A 21,685-nucleotide genomic window follows, 5' to 3' on the forward strand; every position below is an offset into this window, starting at 1 on the left:
TTGAATTATAACGAAAATTGTATTCAATATGTATCTAAGTTTACTGGGATTTATTGCTTTAATAAATATTAAAAATTTATTTAATTTTTTATATATTTATATAATAATTAAAATAATAAAATTGAGAATTATAAAATAAAAATACATTTATATTTATATAATAATTGAAATTATAAAATATAAATATAAAGCCCTGCGACAACAATTTTTAATAAAATGCAGTTCAACAAAATATATATAGTATTTATAAAAAAGAAAATAAATTAATAAACAAAATAGTGTTTATAAATTTCAATTTTTTAAAACGTGTTTTTAAATATGTAAATAAATTTAATTCTTTTAAAAACTCTGCATTAATTAAATTTTACGAATTAAATTTACAATTCCAAAAATGCAATCTCTACGAAATTAAGTAGAAAAAATGTAAAGAACGAAAACGAAAAGACTAACAGCACATACGACAGGGTAAGTCAACGCAGCGATAAATTTGTTTCCACAGATTCCATTTTAACACTCTCATTCGTGCAGAGACTTTCACGTCGCTTGTCTGCCCTTTCCATACATTGCCACTTCCTGAAATGATTATTTGGTTAAAAGCATAAATTAAACAGAATAAAATTAGATGCCCAGAGAATTTTTGCAGCCATGCAGTCAATGAAAAGATCAGTCGTTCTACCTTGAGAACGGTACCAATCACCCGTTGAAGTTCGACTTCAGAAACCTCAATTTCATCATCAAATTTCACCTCTATGTTAAATCCCACACAGAGGAACATTCTCGAATGCATCTTTAAGAGTACACAGGCGGTCTTGCACATTCACTATCCATTTGCAAATACTGCCATCATTGGCTTTTCGAACCAGAGGACTTCGGATCTAAGTAACAAGGAGGCAACAATGATCACACATTGCATATCACAAGAAACTGAATTCCATCCACGAATCTCTACAGATTCTTACCTCCAGCCCATCAGCTTGGAATCCCATGGAAAGATATTCTTCAAGATTGAGGTCTCCAATGCGCCTTGCATTGTGTAATCCCTGAAACAAACAAATCATCACAAAAGTTAGAATGGTTTAATGGCAAAGAAAGTCTGCTGAACCCCAGTTATCCAATGCGCCTCGCATTATGCAATCCCTGAAACATGGACCATAAGAAGGAAAGTTAGAATGGTCTGGCCGAGTCCCATAAGGTCCCTAAACCTGTTAGATGGATGAACATACATAGGAATGGAACCCCAACACTCTGATCCCTAGGTTTAGATCATATTTCTTTTTGGATCGTTAGACTTTTGAACAAAATACACTTTGAATGAAACTAGAAACAAAAATATAAAAGAGAAATTACCTTGTCATCTGTTATAATATAGTCGTCATGGAAGATGACAGCATGGCCGTCTTTAGTGACCTGAAACAAATTTAAAGCAACCTTTGAATTTGTGCAACACGAAGACAAAAGCAAGTTTGAACATTTTAAAAACAAAGCAAATCTCCAAGTTCCGAGAAGGCAACAAGCCTAAACATCATAGCCTATGCCAGAAACTTAGTCTACCTGTACATCGAATTCAACAAAATCTACGCCATTCTCTGCAGCCAGGGCCAAAGATTTTATGGTATTTTCCATAATAGTAGGTCTGAGATTAGGAGCGTCTCCAGCACTAAATACTCTGTTCTTGCCAGAACCGCGATGGCCCAGAACAGTCAATGATTGTTGCCCGCTTTCTATTTTATTGTCTGTTATTGGGCAATATACAAAGTTCACAAAGCGTGCAAACACATACAGCTCAAATCCTATCTTAATCTTTGAATCCTAAATTTCAGTTCACACCAGAAAAGACCAAATCGGAGGCATAGGAAATAATTCTTTTTAGGGCTAATGGTACGTAATGCCACAAATTCAATTGTTAACTGTCAAGCACAGTACTGGGAAGAATTCAAAATGAAGAACATACCATGCAAAAATTGGGCCATTCGCGGGCCTGTATATAGGATATTGAGATTTTCAGGAGTAGAAACCTGCTGCATTACAGCAGGATCTATGTTTATCGACCGAGCAAGTATTGCTGCATCAGAAACCAAAAAGTTTAATTTCAATCTCCATTGAAAAGGTTATGAAAATTTTCACCGATTTCATTACCTAAAACCTTATAAGCAATGGAAATAACAATAAAAAAAATTATAAAATCTGGGAAGTCCCTCCAACGGGTAAATCTAGAGATAAATTCCAGTATAGTGCCAGTATCAATCATTCCGCCGACAAAGTACACCCCCGTTGCTCTGGCCGTGAACGGTCTTCATCTGGCGGACGACCCCTTCGCCCTTGTTGAGCAAGACGGTCATGAAAATATAAAGAGTTGTTTTTTAGATTTTTTAGAAGTTTTTTTTTGGGTTTTTTTTGGTCTAATTTCTTTAAAATCTGGCAACCTTAAATAAAAATGTATTGGGGTTTTTCACAGGGCTGAATCCATATATACAATTTAAATAACACAAATAAAGATTTCACCTCAAATTTTTCTAAAAAAATCTAAAAATTCTCACTAAATACAACGCTAGGGCAAAATGTAAATGTGTTAGAAAACCTGCACAGATGAATCTAGCTAGTAAAGGTTAAACACACAGCTTTGTAGAGCAAAAACACTAAAAGAAAATATAGAGAACAAAAGAATGATTCATTAGAAAATAGGGTACAATGCTCATGATGTAGCATTAGTGGGTGAAGATCCCAAGGTAATGCACCATAGTGGTGATCAATGAGAAGACTCAACACCTACAACAAGTTCCGGAGAGAACTAGCGAGTTGCGGAGTGAAAGGAGCAAATCAAGGAGTAAATCATGCAGAAGAACTAACCAGTTGCAAAATTAAAGAAGAAGCAAATCAGGGAGTAAATCATGCAGAAGAACTAACCAGTTGCGGAGTTAAAGAAGGAGCAAATCAGGGAGTAAATCATGCAGAAGGAATCTTGCATGTAGTCCCATGCTCTAACTAAGTGTTCGCATGTAGGTGTATAGTACTTCCAACACCCCCCTGAACACCACTATAGGGAAAAATAGAAAATGGGGCCTGGCAACTAAGGCCAAAGGTCACCCAAAATACAATGCAACTTGTACTAAAATTAAGGAAAAAGGGAAAACCTCATGGGAAACCCCCCTCCGCCGCCCTCCCCCCCAAAATACAATGTAATCAAAAGAAAAGAGGAAGAAAAGGCAGTTTCTAAGCAACTGTGTCCTTCACTCCAAGACGACCGCGCAGAGATCGAAACCTCTGCTCAGTGAATGTCTTGGTGAAGATGTCTATAGTCTGTTCTATGGAAGGACAGAACTGTAAATCAATGACCCAATCATGTACTAAGTTTCTAATGTAGTGCATATGGATCTCTATGTGCTTTGTTCGCTGCCGCTATACTGGATCCCTACAAAATTTGAGAGTGCTCTGGTTGTCACACCAAATGACAATGGGTTAGTGGAATTGGACGCCCAACTCAGTGAGGAAGTGTTGTAGCCACAGAGCCTGAATGGTGATGTTGACTACTCCTCTGTACTCGGCCTTAGCTGAAGAGAGAGCAATAGCAGCCTGCTTCTTGCTCGACCAACAGATAGGGCCAAATCCTAGACTGAGTGAATATCCAGAGGTGGACTTGCAATCAATGTTGTCTCCCGCCCAATTAGAATCTGTAAAACCAAGGAGATTCAATGTAGTGCCTGCTGCATAGTGAATCCCGAAGGTGACAGTGCCCTGAACATATCAGAGGATGCGCTTGGCAACATTCCAGTGTAGCGCATGTGGCTCTTGCATGTATCTGGAAACTGCCCCTACTGCATATGAGAGATCTGGTCTAGAGTGGGTGAGGTACAATAAGCTCCCCACTAGCTGTCGGTAGAGAGTGTTGTCAACTAGTGGAGTGTCACCTCCATCCTCAAGGCAGACCCCAGATAGAAAAGGAGTCGGTGCTATCCTGTAGTCAGTCATGTGAAATCTCTCGAGGAGATCCCGTGCATACTTAGCTTGAGAGAGTTTGATCCCTGTGGCATCCTGGCTGATCTCAAGACCAAGAAAGAAGTGTAATGGACCCATGTCCGTCATCAAGAACCTATCATGCAAGGCTCTCTTGACTGTAGCAATGGTTGAAGTCGAGCTACCAATGATCAGGAAGATCATCCACATACAAAACTAAGATAAGAAGATAATCATGTGTCCTAAGCATGTAAACATTTGGATCAGACTTACATCTTTCAAAATTTTGTGATAAGAGAAAAGAATCCATCTTCGCGTACCAAGCTCTTGGGGCCTGCTTAAGGCCGTAGAGAGATTTCTTCAATCTGTAGACCAAAGATGAATCTTGAATGAAACCATGTGGCTGCTCCATGTAGATCTCCTCAGATAGGTCTCCGTGAAGAAAGGCATTCTTCACATCCATCTAATGTACTTCTCACCCCTGACCCTTGGGCAGCCGCAATGGCAAGTGCAAGGCATATGGAATCCATCTTTGCTACTGGAGCAAAGGTCTCATCATAATCAACGTCATGCACTTGCTGGAAGCCTTTGGCTACTAGCCTAGCTTTCTATCTGGTGATTTTCCCATCTACAGCACTCTTGGTCCTGTAGACCCATTTACATCAGACAAGTTTCCTTCCTGAAGGAAGGGGGACCAGATCCCAGGTCTGGTTCTCAAGGAGGGAGTTATACTCCTCCTCCATGGCGGACTCCCAAGATGGATGCCCAGCAGCCTCAACATAAGACTGTGGATCAGAAGACTGAACCAAATGACAATGCCAGGATGGCGATGGTTCAGTGGCAGTGAGGGCAAGAGGAGGCTCAATAAACTCTGAGCTAGTCCTCTACAGATCAAAATTATCCTCCACAAGACCATTTATAGCAGATGGGTGGTCTTGTGCATATATCTCACGTAAGCTCCTTGTTCTCTGATTTATGACAAGGGAATTTGTTTCACTGTTGGAAGCCTGATCTGGGCTTGGATGTGGATCATCATATGCATGCACTGGATTTGTATCTGAAGACTCTGTCTCTGCAACTGCATGCTCTACTGCGGCATCTGCATGCTCTGTATCTACATCTAAGTGTACCGAGTCATCATCTCGGACATGAGGTAGATAAAAGGTGTCTGCATGTGGCAATTGAGGTGCATGTGAGAGACTTTCCTCAAATTTGACACTTCGCTCAATGATGAGCTTGTCCGTAGAGGAAATCAGGAGTCAGTATCCCTTCACACCATCAGGGTATCCAACAAATATGCACTCAATGCTCTGTGGATCAAGAGATTTCCTCTTTTCAGAGGGGATCCTGGCCCATGCTCGGGAGCCGAAAACACGGAAGTGGGTGACCTCTGGTTTAGTGCCGCTCCAAGCCTCAAAGGGGGTCTGATCCTTGACAGACCTATGAGGAGATCTGTTCTGGATGTAGTTAGCACAATTAAGTGCTTCAACCCATAGCTTATGAGGCAGTGACTTAGCATGCAACATGCAGGAAGCCATCTCTTTGAGAGATCGGTTCTTTCTCTCAACAACTCCGTTCTGCTGCGGAGTGTATGGAACTGTGTATTGCAATTGTATGTCGGACTAAAGGCAAAGGTTTTGAAGTGTTGTGTTAACATATTCCCCCCCATTGTCTATACGGAGGGATTTGATCTTTCTCTCTGACTGTGTCTCAACTAGTGCTTTGAAATCTTCAAAGTGCGCAAAAACTTCAGATTTGTTCCTGAGAAGATACACCCAAGTATACCGTGAGAAATCATCAATAAATGTAAGGACATACCTTGCTTTGTTGATGGAAGGATGAGGAAAAGGCCCCATGAGATCACTATGGATCAGATCTAGAGGAGAGGATGCTCTTTGAGTCTTGCCAGTGTCAAACTTTTCTTTAGGATGTTTGCCAAGGACACACCCTTCACAAACTCCTTTGGAGAAACTGACATTTGGCAAGCCTTCCGCCATCTCATGCTTGCTTAGCTGCTGCATATACCTATAATCTAAGTGACCAAACCTCTCGTGCCAAAGCCTACTACTATCATCAGCATGTGTAAGCAATAAGGAGGACTCAGATTCAATAAATTCAGAAAATGTATACAATCTGGCTCCATTGTTATCCTCACCGGTTGCAATTTTGGAGCTTCTATGTAGGTCGTTTATGTTAACTGCATCTGGAGTGAATTCCACTCTCTTTCCGGTGCCGGAATGATTGATCTGATAAACTGAAAGTAGGTTATCGAAAGTTTTGGAACATGAAGCACATCTTCAAAGCTTCTGTGTAAAAGTTCCACTCTACCTTTTCCAGTGACCTCAATAGGTGAGTCATCTCCCATGAGGATGGGAGGTCCTTTGCATGCATCCAAAGAGGAATAGACTTCCTTTACAGCAGGCATATGATGTGATGCACCAGAATCTATAATCCATGCATCAGGGGAAGAACTAATTGCAACTAAAGCATGAAAATTGTTACCTTTCTCGTGTGGCGGATCCTCAGTTTTCTTCTTGGCGCCCCTGAGGGATGTGGTCCCCAAAGTTGTGCTTCTGAAGGATTCCTGCCATTTGGTCAATTTTTTTCTTCATGCAAGAGGATTCTGGATGGAATCCTCTTTGACAGTAGTTGCATCTATTTCCTTTCTTCCCTTTCTCATTTCTCGAGCCAGAGGAGTCATTGAAGGGCTTGGTGTAACCTTCCTTTTTTGGATGGGAATGCGCTTTTCCCTTGTCTTTTTGATGCTGATTTTTCTGATTTGAATCAGATCTGTGATTTTTATTGTGGCTGTCATCATGCACAGCAAGTGCATGCACTTTTGGAGGTTTGATTTTCCCCATGCCAATGAGTTTAGCTTGCTCAAAAGTAAGGGACTCCATGAACTCTTTGAGAGAAGGCATAGTGTAGGATTTACCTATTGCGAGCCTTACTGAATGAAATTTAGACACAAAGACGAAGTATTCTGATCCGAGCTTTGACATAATAGAGAGAACTTGGCAACTCTCCTCCTTGGATTTGTCAATTCCACAACCCTTGAGTTGCAGCAATAGATCATTATATTTGGTGAAGAAGTATTGAATTCTGTCATAGTTCCATGGATCCAATGACAGCAGCTCCACTTCGAGCATATGTCCTTTCATCTCATCCTATTTCCCGTAGAGTTCTTCAACCCTTTTCCAAATCTCATTGGGAGTATTGCAGACAGATAAATGAAACTGCAACTCTGGAGAGATGCACATGCATATGGATTCGTGGGCCTCATCCATACGGTTGAGGTACTTGGATTTATCTATGGCTGAAGTGGGTTCCACTTCTGCAGCCATGGTAATCTTGTACAACCCTTTTTGACGAAGGTATCGAGCCATTTGGTCCTTCCATTCATGATAGTTGTACAGTGTTAGGATCGATGCTTTGGGAAACTCCATTTTTCTGTCAATCTTCGATCTCCAAGTTGTAATACCTGAAAAATAAAGTACTGGTACGCCTTTTATCTAGCAACCTATGGGCTCTGATACCATGTAAATGTGTTAGAAAACCTGCACATATGAATCTAGCTAGTAAAGGTTGAACACACAGCTTTGCATAGCAAAAACACTAAAAGAAAATCGAAAGAGCAAAAGAATGATTCATTAGAAAATAGGTTACAATGCTCATGATATAGCATTACTGGTTGAAGATCTCAAGGTAATGCACCATAGTGGTGATCAATGAGAAGACTCAACACCTACAACAAGTTTCGGAGAGAACTAGCCAGTTGCGGAGTGGAAGAAGGAGCAAATTAGGGAGTAAATCATGCAAAAGAACTAACCAGTTGCGGAGTTAAAGAAGGAGCAAATCAGGGAGTAAATCATGCAGAAGGAATCTTGCATGTAGTCCCATGCTCTAACTAAGTGTCTGCATGTAGGTGTGTAGTACTTCCAACACAAAATCGCTGTGTTCCACAATCTAAACCCGAGGAGTTGTTTTCTGGGGTTTCATCGGAAAACGAAGAACTTTGTGATTAGGTTGAATTCATGTAGAAGAATGAAGACGAAACCCTAGAGATCTACTGAAAGTGAAGCCTAGTGCAAGGTAGAAGAAGAGATTACCGAACCCGGATATGCCGTAAAGGAAATCGATGTCAACGACAACGAAACGAACGGTTTCAGTGGAAGTCTTTTGAGCCACGAGGATGTGGAGCGAACGGAGTTAAGCGAAATGGTTTGGTGTGGCCGCTTCTTACATGGCATCCATAACTTGTCTCAGAAAGTTTCAAATTGTACGGCCTCTACAAAGTAGCCACCGAGGTTCCCTGCAACATTCCTCAACCCCTACAACCCTCGCCTCTGAGGATCACCGCTTGTGCCCGATGGTTTTTAGTATTTACCCTAACCTCCTGTTTCTGAAGTTCTTTCTCTCTCTTTTTTCGATTTTGTAAGAGTTTCTTGTATCTACTCTTTTTTTCTCTTCGATATTGGGGATTTTGTATTTCTTTATGTTAAATTTATGCGAGAGGACTGGCTGTGGTCTGTTATTATTTGTTTGTAATATAGAGCCCGTGGGTATACATTGGGGATCAACTATTTGTTTTTCACACAAACGCAGGAAAAAACAACCCTCCACTCCATGAATCTTAATCTTTGTACTTGTATAACCATGGGTTTGTGGAAATATTGTATTCCACGAAATGCGTTGTGTCAAAATCCGGGTGAAACCAATTTGCAAAATAATTGCAGCCAGATGCAACTCAGAAGCCGCATGATACATTGGGATTTCACTCCTACAATTGATTCTAAAAAACCATGCCAAAGGTTCCTATCACTGATGATGTTTAACAACTCCAGGTGCAACATCTTTATGACGTTTTGTCATGTTTATTTGATTTGTCAATGAATGGTTTAGGATCTGCCGTTGAGGGTTTTTGGGATTTTAATATTAGTCAAAGACTTTGTGGATCTAAAAAACATGAAGGGTGTTTATTTGATTCAATGTTCTTGTGAAACACTATACATTATGGCCGTTCCATTTCTTAGAGAATCCAAGAGCACGCAGGGGACCTTAGACACATTGTAGGACTCGCCCCAAACAACATATTCATTTAGAATATTCTAAAGTCCTCGTTGATCATTTCCATCACACCATATTCGTTTAGAAGATTCTAAAGTCCTCTTTGATCATTTCCATCACTATAAATTAGACACATTGTAAGACTCGCCTCATCACTATAAATTAGACACATTGTAGGACTCGCCCCAAACACCATATTCGTTTAGAAGATTCTAAGGTCCTCATTGATCATTTCCATCACTATAAATTAAGGGAAGCCATCAAAATTGAGAAGAGAATGAGTACTCTTAATAGGAACAATGGATGGAAGATGAGCAATTTGTGGGTCCCTTCCCTTTATTCCTAAGCCCTAGGTTTTTCTCCCCTCCTTTGTTTCCTTCTCCTCTTTTGGTTTGCTCATTTGTATGGGTTTGTATTTGTCCATGGTCTCCTTTCTTTTCTTTTATATGTTTTGATTTTTATTTATATTGTGAAATTTGTTTTTATTATTGAATTTATGGGTTTTATTAATATTTTTAGTATATATTATTTCCTCTTTCTTAATAGAAAAATATAGCTTTTAATCAAACAATTATTTAATATTAATATAATTTTAATATATAGAGTTATAAATGGTTGAATCTTATTACATTATATGATAAAATATTAATAATTGTCAAAAATGTTGGATAAATAAAAATCAAAATTAAATTTATAAGTAATTAATTAAATAAATTTTTTATTTTAATTATTTATTTGGATCCCTTAACAAATATACAGTTGCATCTCTAATATAAATGGGTGACCCTAAGATTTCTATGTGATTTCTCTGCAAGATCTTGGCTTAAATCATGAATCACAAAGGTATCCCATCTAAGCAAAGTTGGTTATATTTGCTTTCCCTAATAACGACTACTTATAAAAAGTTTAAATAATAATTTTTTTAGTTAATTAGTTCAAAAAATTTTGTTTTATTTTAAAACTAAATTTCAAATTAATAATTTAGTTTTTTTATTTTAAATTTAAATTTAAATTTAAAAATCTGTATTAATAATTCAATTGGCTGTATTTTAAAATTAAATTTAAAATTAATTATTATTATATATATATATATATGTGTGTGTGTGTGTGTTTGTGTGTGTGTGTGTGTGAGAGAATGAAAATATTTTTAACAAATTATATATTATCTTTACAATAAAAAATAAAAAATTAAAACTTTATCATTTTATTAAAAAAACTTAAAAACATTTGTAATAGATAAAAATATCTTAATTTCAAAATAGAGAAAATTAGTTTTACATTCAAAAAGTTTAAAAATATCTTAAATAAATAAATAAAATCAATCTTAACTTGATGAAAAAAATAAAATATAGATAATTGCATTAAATATATTAATATTTAGAAGTTTAAAAGAAACCATGTTATAAATTAACTATGCGCCATAAAGATAGTTTCCTCTCAAGCCACTTGCTAACATTCAATGCCCTAAAAGTGCATTAAGGATAGTGGCCTCTTAGGGCAGGTGCATTCTTGGGTGATTGGGTCAATTCATATTTAATATACCAACATCTAGAACTATAAGTATTGAGTCATAGGGATTATGACTTCAAGTATCAATGACTAGGTTCAAAACAATAACTAAGAAATTAGTATGGAGAGGGTTTTGCTAGCAAGTTGAAATTACCAACTATGCAAAATAACAAGACAAATGATTTCATATTCCTCAACAAAGATGTATGGAATAAAATCACAAGAAAATTTATTTTTTTAAGTAGATTGATGGTTACTTACTTTTTAGAAGAACTTGTTATTTTTTGTGAAGATATGTCAAAAACAATATATGGTACTTCCTCTTTTGAAAAGGAACTTGTTAGTTTTTGTGCAGACATGTCCAAAAAAAGTAATCTATGTTTTCAAAATTAAAGACCCATTAATCTACCTATTATGTAAATTGAATGATAAATAATTCAAATGACAATCTTATTTCTAATTGTTGAAATCTTTCCAATGATATATTCATTGAAGTTATAAATGATAACGTTATATTTTCACTTACTAAATTTCAGTCAAATACATTTTTATATTCATATGTAATTATTGTGAAGATAGCTTTATGTTTTCAATGATGAAGAACAAGTTTTCAAGGAACATATGAAATGCACCATAATTAATTAAAATTTCAAAAGAAAATAAAGGTGTAATGTAATGGTCCACTCCATTAAGAATTAATGACAAATTCTATTAAAACCTGGCATTTTTTATTTAAAATTAGAAAGGAAAAGATGAAACATACTATTTAAATTAATGTGAAATAAAAGATGTAATATTAGATTATGTTCTAATATATATTATAAAGTGTACATCAATGAAAAATAAATTAACCCAAATCATTATAGAAATTACATCACATATCAACCATTTCTAATATTTAAATAATTCATAAAAATAATTTAGCACAAATCAATATAACAATTACATCACATATTATTCATTCATAATAGAGTCTAATCTTTGTTGTTAATTTTTTTACAAATATTTATTTATTTGCAATAATTTCACCATCCTAATGCACCATTTTAAACAAATTAAAAGATAACCTCTCAATAAAATCTCTATATAAACTATACTTTCCCTTTCTTAAAGTATAATACTACATAAATTCAACATATACCTAAACATTATTATCACTTAAGTCATTTAATCTTTTTAATGGAAATCATTTAATTAACCATAAAAATTAATATTATTAAAAATTTTAAACACTCCTCGATCAAGGTGTTGGAAGTAGTGTCAATCGAGGAGGAGGGGATGGGTGAGCCCACCACCTCACTTCCTTCCATCACATTTAAGAGGGGTGGATGGTGTGGCTATCCCACCCCATGTAGCTACACATGTTAACCAGTTTTCATTCCTTTCACATTAATATGGAAACTTGTATTTTGTTTGCAAGCTCTTGCTTGGGTAGCCTCAACTCTGTGCCCTTTTGTGGCCCCTGCGACATTCCCTTGCCACAGGTGGGATATTTCCTCCACAACATTCGCTTTATGGAGTCAAAATTTGTTTGTCACGACCCTATGTTCTACGGTAATATGTGTGCCTTGTCTCTGATACAAGGAGAAGATATCCCCCATGGCGCCAGTTCTGTGAGAAATTTATGACATGATGTTCTTGGCTCATGGGAAGCTGGTCGTTAGTTCATGCACCTAGTGCCAGCCATTCACGTGAGGAGCAAGGCAACAACGACCAAGGAGGTGATCCCTTAGACATTGGCAAAGACGATAACAGAGGAGAGAACAAGGGTGAGAGGCAGCTAACAAAGATTTATCCTTTGCTTAAAGCATTTTCAACCCTGGTAGGTCGGTCGTTACAGGGTAATTTGTTTTGTGTCCAAATTATATAGCTCTTTCTGTAGAAAATCGGATGTAGGTTAACCCGATAATGCAATATAAATCAAAGCAGAATACTATAACCTACTTCTACTATCAATTTTGTGGAAGCTTAAAGATCGAGTTGAACAAAATAACCAGAAGAAGAAGAATCAATGGCACAATACACATGAAAATACTTTGGGGAAAGCCTCAGCTAAAAACCCCACTATCTGTATTATCATACAAGGTGGAAATACATAGGAATTATACAAAGCCTTAGCTCTCATAGCTAGCCAGCTCTCAGTACAATCCTCACAGATGTTCACAGGCAGTCCAGGCTTCTCTCAAGCCTTCCTCTATGCCCTCCAAGCTCCTATTTCCTTGCATTGTTCCTATGGGATGATTCGCCTTCAACCAAGTGGAACACTATGACCTCACACATTGTTAGAACTACGCAATCCTCAAGGAATGATTCCTTGACTGCATGCATGAGTTTTCTTTATAAGAAAACACATGCAACTGATAATACACTGTCCTTGTCTTTAATCTCAACTGGGTGTTTCTCAGAATAGACATGCATGAGTTTCTGAAGAGGGAATCTTCCTTAACTGGAGTACACTATTTGAGTGCATGCATGCATCAACTAACTTTTAACTCTCTATTAATTCTTAAAACAGTTTGGAACTAATTTAACTGGACTTAACTTAATAAACTAAGTTAACTAATTACAACTCAAATATAACTCAATCTTGTCTCCTTAATTTAAGGGATAACTCTTGCATGACTTTAGAAAGACTTCTAACTTGAATTTCTCCAACTAATTAATTCAAAATGAATTAATTAATTATTTCCAAGCAACTGTTAAGACTAAATTATGTTTTAATTCACAATTTAATTGAAGGACAAATAAAATTGGAATATTCTTGTTGCCACATTTCAACACTCCCTCTCAACAAGAAAGAGATTATCTGTCATCCCGATCGTGTCTCTATGGAACTCGAATATACACTTTGACAATGCCTTTGTCAAAATGTTAGCATCTTGCTCCACTGTTGAAATATAATGCAGCAACATGATCCTCCCATCATCAGTAGCTTGCTTTACCTTTTTTAGTTCCTGGAACTCACAACTGACTTGTTCTCCGGTCTCGAAACCACATCTCAAACACTGTTACGAACTACGGAGTCATACTCCTCCACGATAACATCAACTCAAATCGGTTGTTGCACTGCTTCCTCAAAGGAATATGACTCGGTCTCAACACATTCCCCAGCAAGGGCCATGTATCCAGCGTACCTCTCAAGTGACCTCCTCTGTCTGCGCTGAGAAGATGATGCTCCCACATTCTCTCTTGCATCCTCCAATACTCTGTCAGCTTCTCTTGTGCGCTTTCGTCCATATCTGGAAGACTCTGCTTGAGTGGATGTCTCCACTCCTGGAACCTCTGCATGTGGCTTCTTCGCCTCAGTTTGAGGCTCCTCCTCCTTAGGAACCAACAATTCCTCCACAACTAGTAGTTGAAGCTCCCTCTCAAGGGAAACTTGCATGGCCTTCTGCTCATCAAACTTGAGATCTCTGCGAACCACTGTCCTCCGATTGGTAGGCAAGTACACCCGATAGTTGTGAGGTGTATTAGTGTACCCCACAAATATAACCAACTCTGTTGTTGGCTCAAGCTTCTTTTGTGCATCCTTTGTCACATGGAAATATATCGATGAGCCAAAGATCCTGAGGTGACTCACATCTAGTCTCTTACCGAAGAAAGCTTCCTCTGGTGTCTTCATCCCAAGTTTGCGATGTGGGCTTCTATTTTGCAAATAGACTGTTGTGTTGCATGCCTCAACCCACAAGTGAAGTGGTAGGCCTTGGTCATGCAGCATTTCCCATGCTTCCCCTACAATAGTTCTGTTCTTTTTCTTGGCTAACCCATTCTGCTGTGGGTTATGAGGTACCATCAACTCTCTTTTAATTCCTTCCGCTGCACAGAATTCCTTAAACCCTTGAGAGACATATTCTCCACTGTTGTAGCTTCTCAAGGCCTTGAGCTTCTTCCCTGACTCTTTCTCGACCAAATATTTGAACTCACAAAACTTTGTGAAAGTTTGGTCCTTCTTTTGCATGAAATAAATCCAGCATTTACAAGAATAGTCATCAATGAAAATCATATAATACCTTTTCTTTGTTGTGGATTCCGTCGAGAATGGTCCACACACATTAGTATGAACTCTCTCTAAGATCACCTTTGCTTGACTGTCTCGATCATGAAAGTAAGACTTGGTGTACTTTCCCAAGGTATAACCTTTGCATGTGTCAACTTGCTCAAGTTTACCTTTGGGAAGTCTTGTAGATATATGTTGCATTATCTTCAAAGCCCCATGATGCAAATGGCCCAACTGCATGTGCCACAACTCGCCAATGTCTTGGCTTTGCACCAATTCTGCTTTTGTACTCAATTTTGCACAATCATCTACCTCTAGTTAACAGAGATTCTTCACCCGAATCCCTATCCTCTTGGTCTGACCCGTGGCTATGTGTCTTAGGAATGCCCTTCCTTTACTAAAGACAAAATCGTAGCCTTTTTCCTCCAACATTGCGACCGATACCAAGTTCTTCTTCAGTCCAGGAACATACTTCACATCTATCAAGGTGAGAGGAGCTCCATTATCCCTCTGAAAAGCAACCGTGCCCACTCCTGAAACACTATAACTTCCATTGTCACCCATCTCTATGCACATCTTAAGGTCTTTCTCCTCCAAGGTGTTGAATAAACTTTTATCACCAGTCATGTGGAATGAGGCTCCACTGTCAAGATACTAGACATAAACCATCATCGATGACACCATGCATGCGATGAGGGTTAAGTCCATTTCGAACTGAGAGGCTAATGCCTCACCTTCCAATCCTCCCGAGGATCCCTTCTTGGACTTCTTCGATGGCCATTTAGTCGCATAATGTCCCATCTTGTGACAATTAAAGCATCTCACTTTAGACTTGTCACCCTTCTTCCCTCTATGAGAAGAATCTGATTTAGAATGGGAAGCATTCCCCTTCGCTTTCCTTGCCTTACTTGCTAAGGCCAGATTTTCTTCATCATCATCCTTAGATGAAGAACCATCTCGTGTGCTCCTCCTGCTCTCCTCCTGCATAAGATCCAACCACAGTCGTTCCCAATCCGACAGTTTTTCCCTTCCATTCACAGAGTCCTGGTAGCTATTCCAACTCTTTGGAAGGCCAAGGAGAGTGAGGCTCACCATATCATCATCGGTAATAGTCATTCCCACATTGCTAAGCTCATCTCTGTAGGTGGTGAGCTTGTTCAGATATGTGGAAATAGTATTTCCCTTCTCCATCTTGATTCTTCAAAGGTTATCCTTGAGCGCCAATTTCCTCTGGTCGCTACTGTTCTGGTAAAGGTCCTTCAATGTCTTCCACATTGAAAATGGAGTATCCTTCCAATGGAGACTCGAGACAATATGGTCTCGAACTCCCTCAAGGATGATCTGTCTCACCTTCGCCACACACTTCTTCCACTCAACCAACTCTTGTGCATTAGTTGAAGCTGGCTTTGGGATTTCTTGATCAATGAATTCCTTCAAGCCATTGTCTTCTAATACAACCTACATTCTATCTTTCCATGCTATGTAATTCGAGCTACCTTCCAAGGCATACTCGAGTCTCAAGCCATAGAACGCCATTGGCCAAAGTTGAAGTATGATATGAATTCGATTTGTACCTGCAGCCCCGAAGTTAAAACTTTGAATTCTCTTCTCAGTATATTGTTCACAGCTCATATACAGTGCAGAATAATTTCTAAAAATCTCTCTCTAATACCATGTAGAAAATATGTTGTGGTAGGTTAACCCGATAATGCAATATAAATCAAAGAAGAATACTATAACCTAGTTTTACTATAAATTTTATGGAAGCTTAAAGATCGAGCTGAACAATATAACTAGGAGAAGAAGAACCAATGGCACAATACACATGAAAATACTTTGGGGAAAGCCTCAGCTAAAAACCCCACTATCTATATTATCATACAAGGTGGAAATACATAGGAATTATACAAAGCCTTAGCTCTCACAGCTAGCTAGCTCTCAGTACAATCCTCACAGATGCTCACATTCTCTCAAGCCTTCCTCTCTGCCCTCCAAGCTCCTATTTCCTTGCGTTGTTCCTCTGGGATGGTTCACCTTCAACCAAGTGGAACACTCTGATCTCACACACTGTTAGAACTGTGCAATCCTCAAGGAATGATTCCTTGACTGCATGCATGAGTTTTCTTTATAAGTACACTGTCCTTGTCTTTAATCTCAACTGGGTCTTTCTCAGAATAGACATGCATAAGTTTCTGATGATGGAATCTTCAGTTAATTGGAGTACACTAGTTGAGTGCATGCATGCATCAATTGACTGTTAACTCTCTATTAGTTCCTCAAACAGTTTGGAACTAATTTAACAGGATTTAACTCAGTGAAATAAGTTAACTAATTAAAACTCAAATATAACTCAATCTTATCTCCTTAATTTAAGGGATAACTCTTGCATGACTTTAGAAAGACTTCTAACTTGAATTTATCCAACTAATCAAGTCAAAATGAATTAATTAATTATTTCCAAGTAGCTATTAAGACTAAATTCGATTTTAATTCACAATTTAATTCAAGGAAAAATTAAATTTGAATATTCTTGTTGCCACATTTCAACACTTTCATCTCTTTTAGTTTAATATACTTTGCATGGTGAACTCTAGTTCATAATTTATAGTGTTCCAGTGGTGTGTATTTTTATTGGAATCATTGGATTCCCATGGTTGTCGCACCTTGCCTGAAGCTCTTCCCTATAAGTTTATCATCTATTAGAACCTACTAGATTATGTTATAGTCTTTCTTGGTAGTTGTGTGTTACACAAACTGCTATGAATCCTATTTTATCAGTCTCTCTATCTAGTAGAGGTTATCCTTAATCTAGCCATTTGCATATCGAGATAACATGACCCCCTGCTAACAAATGTGTTGTCATGGGGGGTCTGGAGGCAAAGACCCTCAACGTCAGTCGTGGGCTCAATCCTCAACTCAAAATGCTACGACCATATTCCATTCTTCAACTCCTTTGGATATCTAAGAAGAAATTCGCCAACTAGGAGCCTTGACTACTAATGATAGCCAAGCATACTCTAATTCTAAAATCCACTCTGAACTAGCTGATTGGGTTCTTGATCTTGGCTATACCATGGGATGACGGAGCCAATATCTTAATTCCATCACACTTCATTAGAAAATGAAGACACTCCTAGGCAAGATCTTGAAGGAAAAGCATGGGGACCATAATAGTATCTTCTCCTTTCTGAATGAAATCCAACAAGCCCAACACCACTAGCCCTCTTGTCTTGTCATTCAAGATGCTCATTTACCCCACATAGAGGGGCCATATTCAGTGTGTCCTAAAGCCTCCAACCCCAATAGGTACATGCACCCAAGATCTAACCCCAGTCACTTCATCAGATACCTCGACAGGTACACGCTCCCAAGATCTAATCCCAGTCACTTCATCAGATACTTGATGTCTCATTTAGCCTCTTGGCTTATGCCTTTTACTTTTGGTAGAATATTTTATTTCAGCAATTATGTATTTAGTAGCAATGGCTATTTGCATTTTGGTAGCCCTATACATTTTCAGTGATCAACAGTTTTAGTTATTGAGTTTAAATAGTGATCTCTCGTTTTGTAAGATGATATTTTGAGGTAATAAAAATTCCATGTAAATACATTGAGGTCTATCATTTATGTGCACGCATGCAGGTTTTTAAGCGCGTGCGCCTGCTCCCACTGTCGCCTGAACCAATGACTTTGAATCGGCCCCTGGCTTCATCATGGCTCCTCCAGAGGCGCCACTGGAGGAGGCAGCTCTTCAGCAAGCATTCTCTGACCTGGTCCGATCTTTACCTCCACAACGAACTCGCCCCACAGTTTCGAAGTTTGTGAAAAAGCTTGATGGGTTGCAGGAAGTTTCTCTGCCTCCAACCTTACCCCGTATGGCTGCCCTTGCCTTGGCAGAAAGAGGCCTTATTGGACAATTTACAGGACTTTGGCCCTCTCCAAAAACAGTGCAGAGGTGGGTGGAAAGGAACTGGTCAGACAAAACTCAAGGGAAAATCTCTATCAGATTTTGTGGGAAAGGATACTTTACTTTTCATTTTGAAACAAAGGAAGATAAGGACTTGATCTTCCATAATGGGCCTTACTTCATGGACTCCAGAGGACTATACCTCAATAAGTGGACACCAGACTTTGATCCGGAGCTGGATATCCCTAGTGTTGTGCCTGTTTGGGTCCGTCTACCACACCTCCCCCTGCATTGCTGGGGAGATGAATCAGTGCGTGCTATCGGGAATGCTGTTGGGAAATACATTGATCGGAGCGAACCTAAAGACAACATGCAGGCATGTGCTCACATCTCTGTTGAAGTTGATTTGGGAAAAGGCCTGCCAGAAGCCATCAAGCTTAAGGTTGACGACTGGACTCACATTCAGTAGCTTGACTATGAGTAGATCCCCTTCAAGTGCAAGGTATGTCACTAATATGGCCACTTTGCAAATCGATGCACTAAACTTCTTAATGTTGACAACTCTCCACAAAAAGAACAATGGGAAACAGTAAGAAAACAAAAAGGCAGCCCTTAACCCCACCACATATCATGAGGCTGGCCCTTCCACTCGTCCTCGCCCCAACCCCTCTCCCTCATCTCCTTCCCCCTCTTCATCCCATCCTCCCCTTCTTTGCCAACCTGATCCCCTTTCCTCCTCTCCCTCCTCCAATCCCTTTCACATCCTATCTCTTTGCAAGGATCCCCCTTCTCTAGTGATTCAACTTGTCCCTTCTGACTCTCCCCTTCCCCTGACTATCTCCTCTTCCCTCCCATCTGATCCCCCCCTCTCAGAATCACTAGAAGCAATTCTAAGGAGCATGGTTCCACCCTTGATAATCAAAAGAAGCCTGGAAGAAAATCTGCCAAGCAACACAGAGATGAAAATGCGCAAAAAGACATAGCATTGGGTATTTAGAACCCCATAGAATCCTATATACAAGGGCAAATAGACAAGGATTTAGTAAATAAAGACCAAGGAGGAAGAGCAACTCCCCGCATCCCTCATCTGAAATGATGAAAGTGCTCTCTTGGAACAGCAGGGGATTGGGGCACCCCTCCAAATCAAATGCCTTAAAAGATCTTATTATCCAAGAAAGACCAGAGATTGTTTTACTTCAAGAAACAAAACAGGGACAGGTAGAGATGAATAAAATTATTGAGAAGCATAAGCAATATAAAGGATGTGTGTGTGATTCCAGAGGGGCTTCAGGAGGAATCGCTACGCTTTGGCATCAAGACAAATGGAACAATACAGCAGAAACAATAGAACAACACTGGATAAAGATTGTTCTGAAGAACAACATGAGTAGTCAACAGCTTGTCATCTACAATGTTTATGTTCCGAATCACTATAGAGACAAGGAAGCTTGCTGGAATTCCCTCAGCAACAATATAGCGGAGGAAGAGAACAACAACATAATTTTAGGTGGAGACTTAAATCTCATCCTGCATGCTAACGAAAAACGTGGAGGCAGCTTTACTCCTGATCCTTTTAGAAATCAGCTGGAGAATGTAATGCAGCTTGGAGATCTTGTTGATATAATCCCAAAGAATCGTAAGTTCACTTGGAGCAACCGCAGGCTAGGGAAAAGCAATATTATGGAAAGGCTTGATCGAATCCTGGTAAATGTGTCTCTGCTCTCCACTTTTACAGCTATCTATGCTTCTATTCTTCCCTTTGCTGCCTCAGATCATTACCCCACTGCTTTAACCCTTGAATCCCACTGCCCCTTGGGCCCTATCCCCTTTAAATACAACCCTTTATGGAATGACATTACAGCTGCAAAAAATCTAATCCAACAAACTTGGCGTCAGCATGTTGAAGGCTCACCAAGTTTCATATGGGAAAGCAAACTCAGGAACGTAAAGAATGCACTCAAGAATTGGGCAAAAACTCAATATAAAGAACCGGAAGCAAAGAAGCTAGACGTGAAAGCTAAAATTGAAGATTTACACCATGCAATGGAAAATCAAGAGTACCTTCAGGTAGGGAAAAGCCAAGAAGAGAATCTCTACAGTCAATTATACAGTATCAGAAGAGAAGAGGAAGAAAAATGGTGAATAAAATCAAGACAAAAAGTGGGGACAGGAATTGGTGAGCTCCAGTATTGTAGCAATAATGCTACAACTCCTTGGGCTTCCTGTCTCTCATTTTATCAACCCGGTAGTTCGTACAAACTTGGAAGCGACGGTGCTATATACACAAGTACTAGCTCTTGTCGCAGTTGTCACTTGGTCAGCTGGCACAAGTCCGCTAGGGCTCAAGCCAACTTCTATAGGCTCTCAGAAGAAGCTTGCTAATTGATGGACGAAAGCTAATCTCAAGGGAAAGCTACTTTACTTGACAAAAATGAACTGAAAGAAAATCAAAGCATGTAAACCTAGGAAACCCTAATTTGACTAGTCTAACCTCTACAATGCAAAGAATGTAAATGCAACTTCTACCAATGCTGTCATTACCTCTAATAAGTGAAAATGCATGGATCTAAACTACTTGCATCATGAAAGTTATGTTTTTGTATTTTTCCTTTAAGTGTGTTGAATGATTGTGATCTTGTGCTAACTAGGGTTTGGTTGTGCATATGGGATGGAGAAGGAAGGAAAGTGTGGGACAGGTTAGGGAGGCTAGGAGAGGTTCCTAGGGATCCTTAGCATCCATCCACAGAGGTTCCTCGCATTCAGATGCTCAGCAACCGAGAGAGTGGCCTCCTACAGGATGTCTGCAGGGGATCCTACAGGATACTCTGGTTTCTACAGGATGTCTACAAATGGCTACAGGATGACCTACCATGAGTGTTTGGCATGATGGAGGAGTGATGAAATGGTAGGGGGAGATGTGTAGGGTAGGAATAAGGCTGGTGATGGCTGTAGAAGTGAAGGAATAGGATGGGGAGTGAGTGTAGGGAGTGGGTTGGAAGATGGAGGGCTATGTCAACGAAAAGGCTAGAGGAGGAAGCTACGTGATGAGTGAAAGACTTTGGGAGATAACAGAGCGGAGCTGAGGTCAGAGATGTGTTTTCATGCGTGATCAAGATGGAGGACGAAGTAATGGAACGAGAGAAAGCAGTGTAAATGGAACAAATGCTTGTCACTATCACCAAACCGAAAATGCATTAACTTAGACTACCTGTGCTTATAAATTCAATGAACAACAATCTAAACGCGAAGGAGAA

General features: G+C 39.0%; 2 protein-coding genes and 1 pseudogene across 3 annotated transcripts; 2 read left to right on the forward strand and 1 right to left on the reverse strand.

The window, feature by feature from the left end:
- Positions 1-445: 445 nt before the first annotated feature.
- LOC149255473 (glycerophosphodiester phosphodiesterase GDPD2-like) lies at positions 446-2,115 on the reverse strand (annotated as a pseudogene). Its single transcript, XR_016265507.1, has 5 exons — positions 1,952-2,115; positions 1,552-1,733; positions 1,348-1,407; positions 960-1,040; positions 446-875 (listed from the first exon to the last, which is right to left on the reverse strand). The product of XR_016265507.1 is annotated as a glycerophosphodiester phosphodiesterase GDPD2-like (transcript).
- A 16,122-nt stretch (positions 2,116-18,237) lies between these two features.
- Positions 18,238-18,900, forward strand: LOC149255474 (uncharacterized). The gene has a single exon (XM_089455053.1). It carries the CDS (start codon positions 18,238-18,240, stop codon positions 18,898-18,900), a length of 663 nt encoding a protein of 220 aa, XP_089311179.1.
- Positions 18,901-19,655: 755 nt separating this feature from the next.
- Positions 19,656-20,573, forward strand: LOC149255475 (uncharacterized). Its single transcript, XM_089455054.1, has one exon. The coding sequence runs from the start codon at positions 19,656-19,658 to the stop codon at positions 20,571-20,573; it is 918 nt and encodes a 305-aa protein (XP_089311180.1).
- The last annotated feature ends 1,112 nt before the right edge of the window (positions 20,574-21,685 follow it).

Source organism: Pinus tabuliformis, chromosome 7 (assembly GCF_031772625.1).
Source record: "Pinus tabuliformis cultivar Carrire ecotype Pingquan chromosome 7, CPIR1, whole genome shotgun sequence".
Lineage (NCBI taxonomy): Eukaryota > Viridiplantae > Streptophyta > Pinopsida > Pinales > Pinaceae > Pinus > Pinus tabuliformis.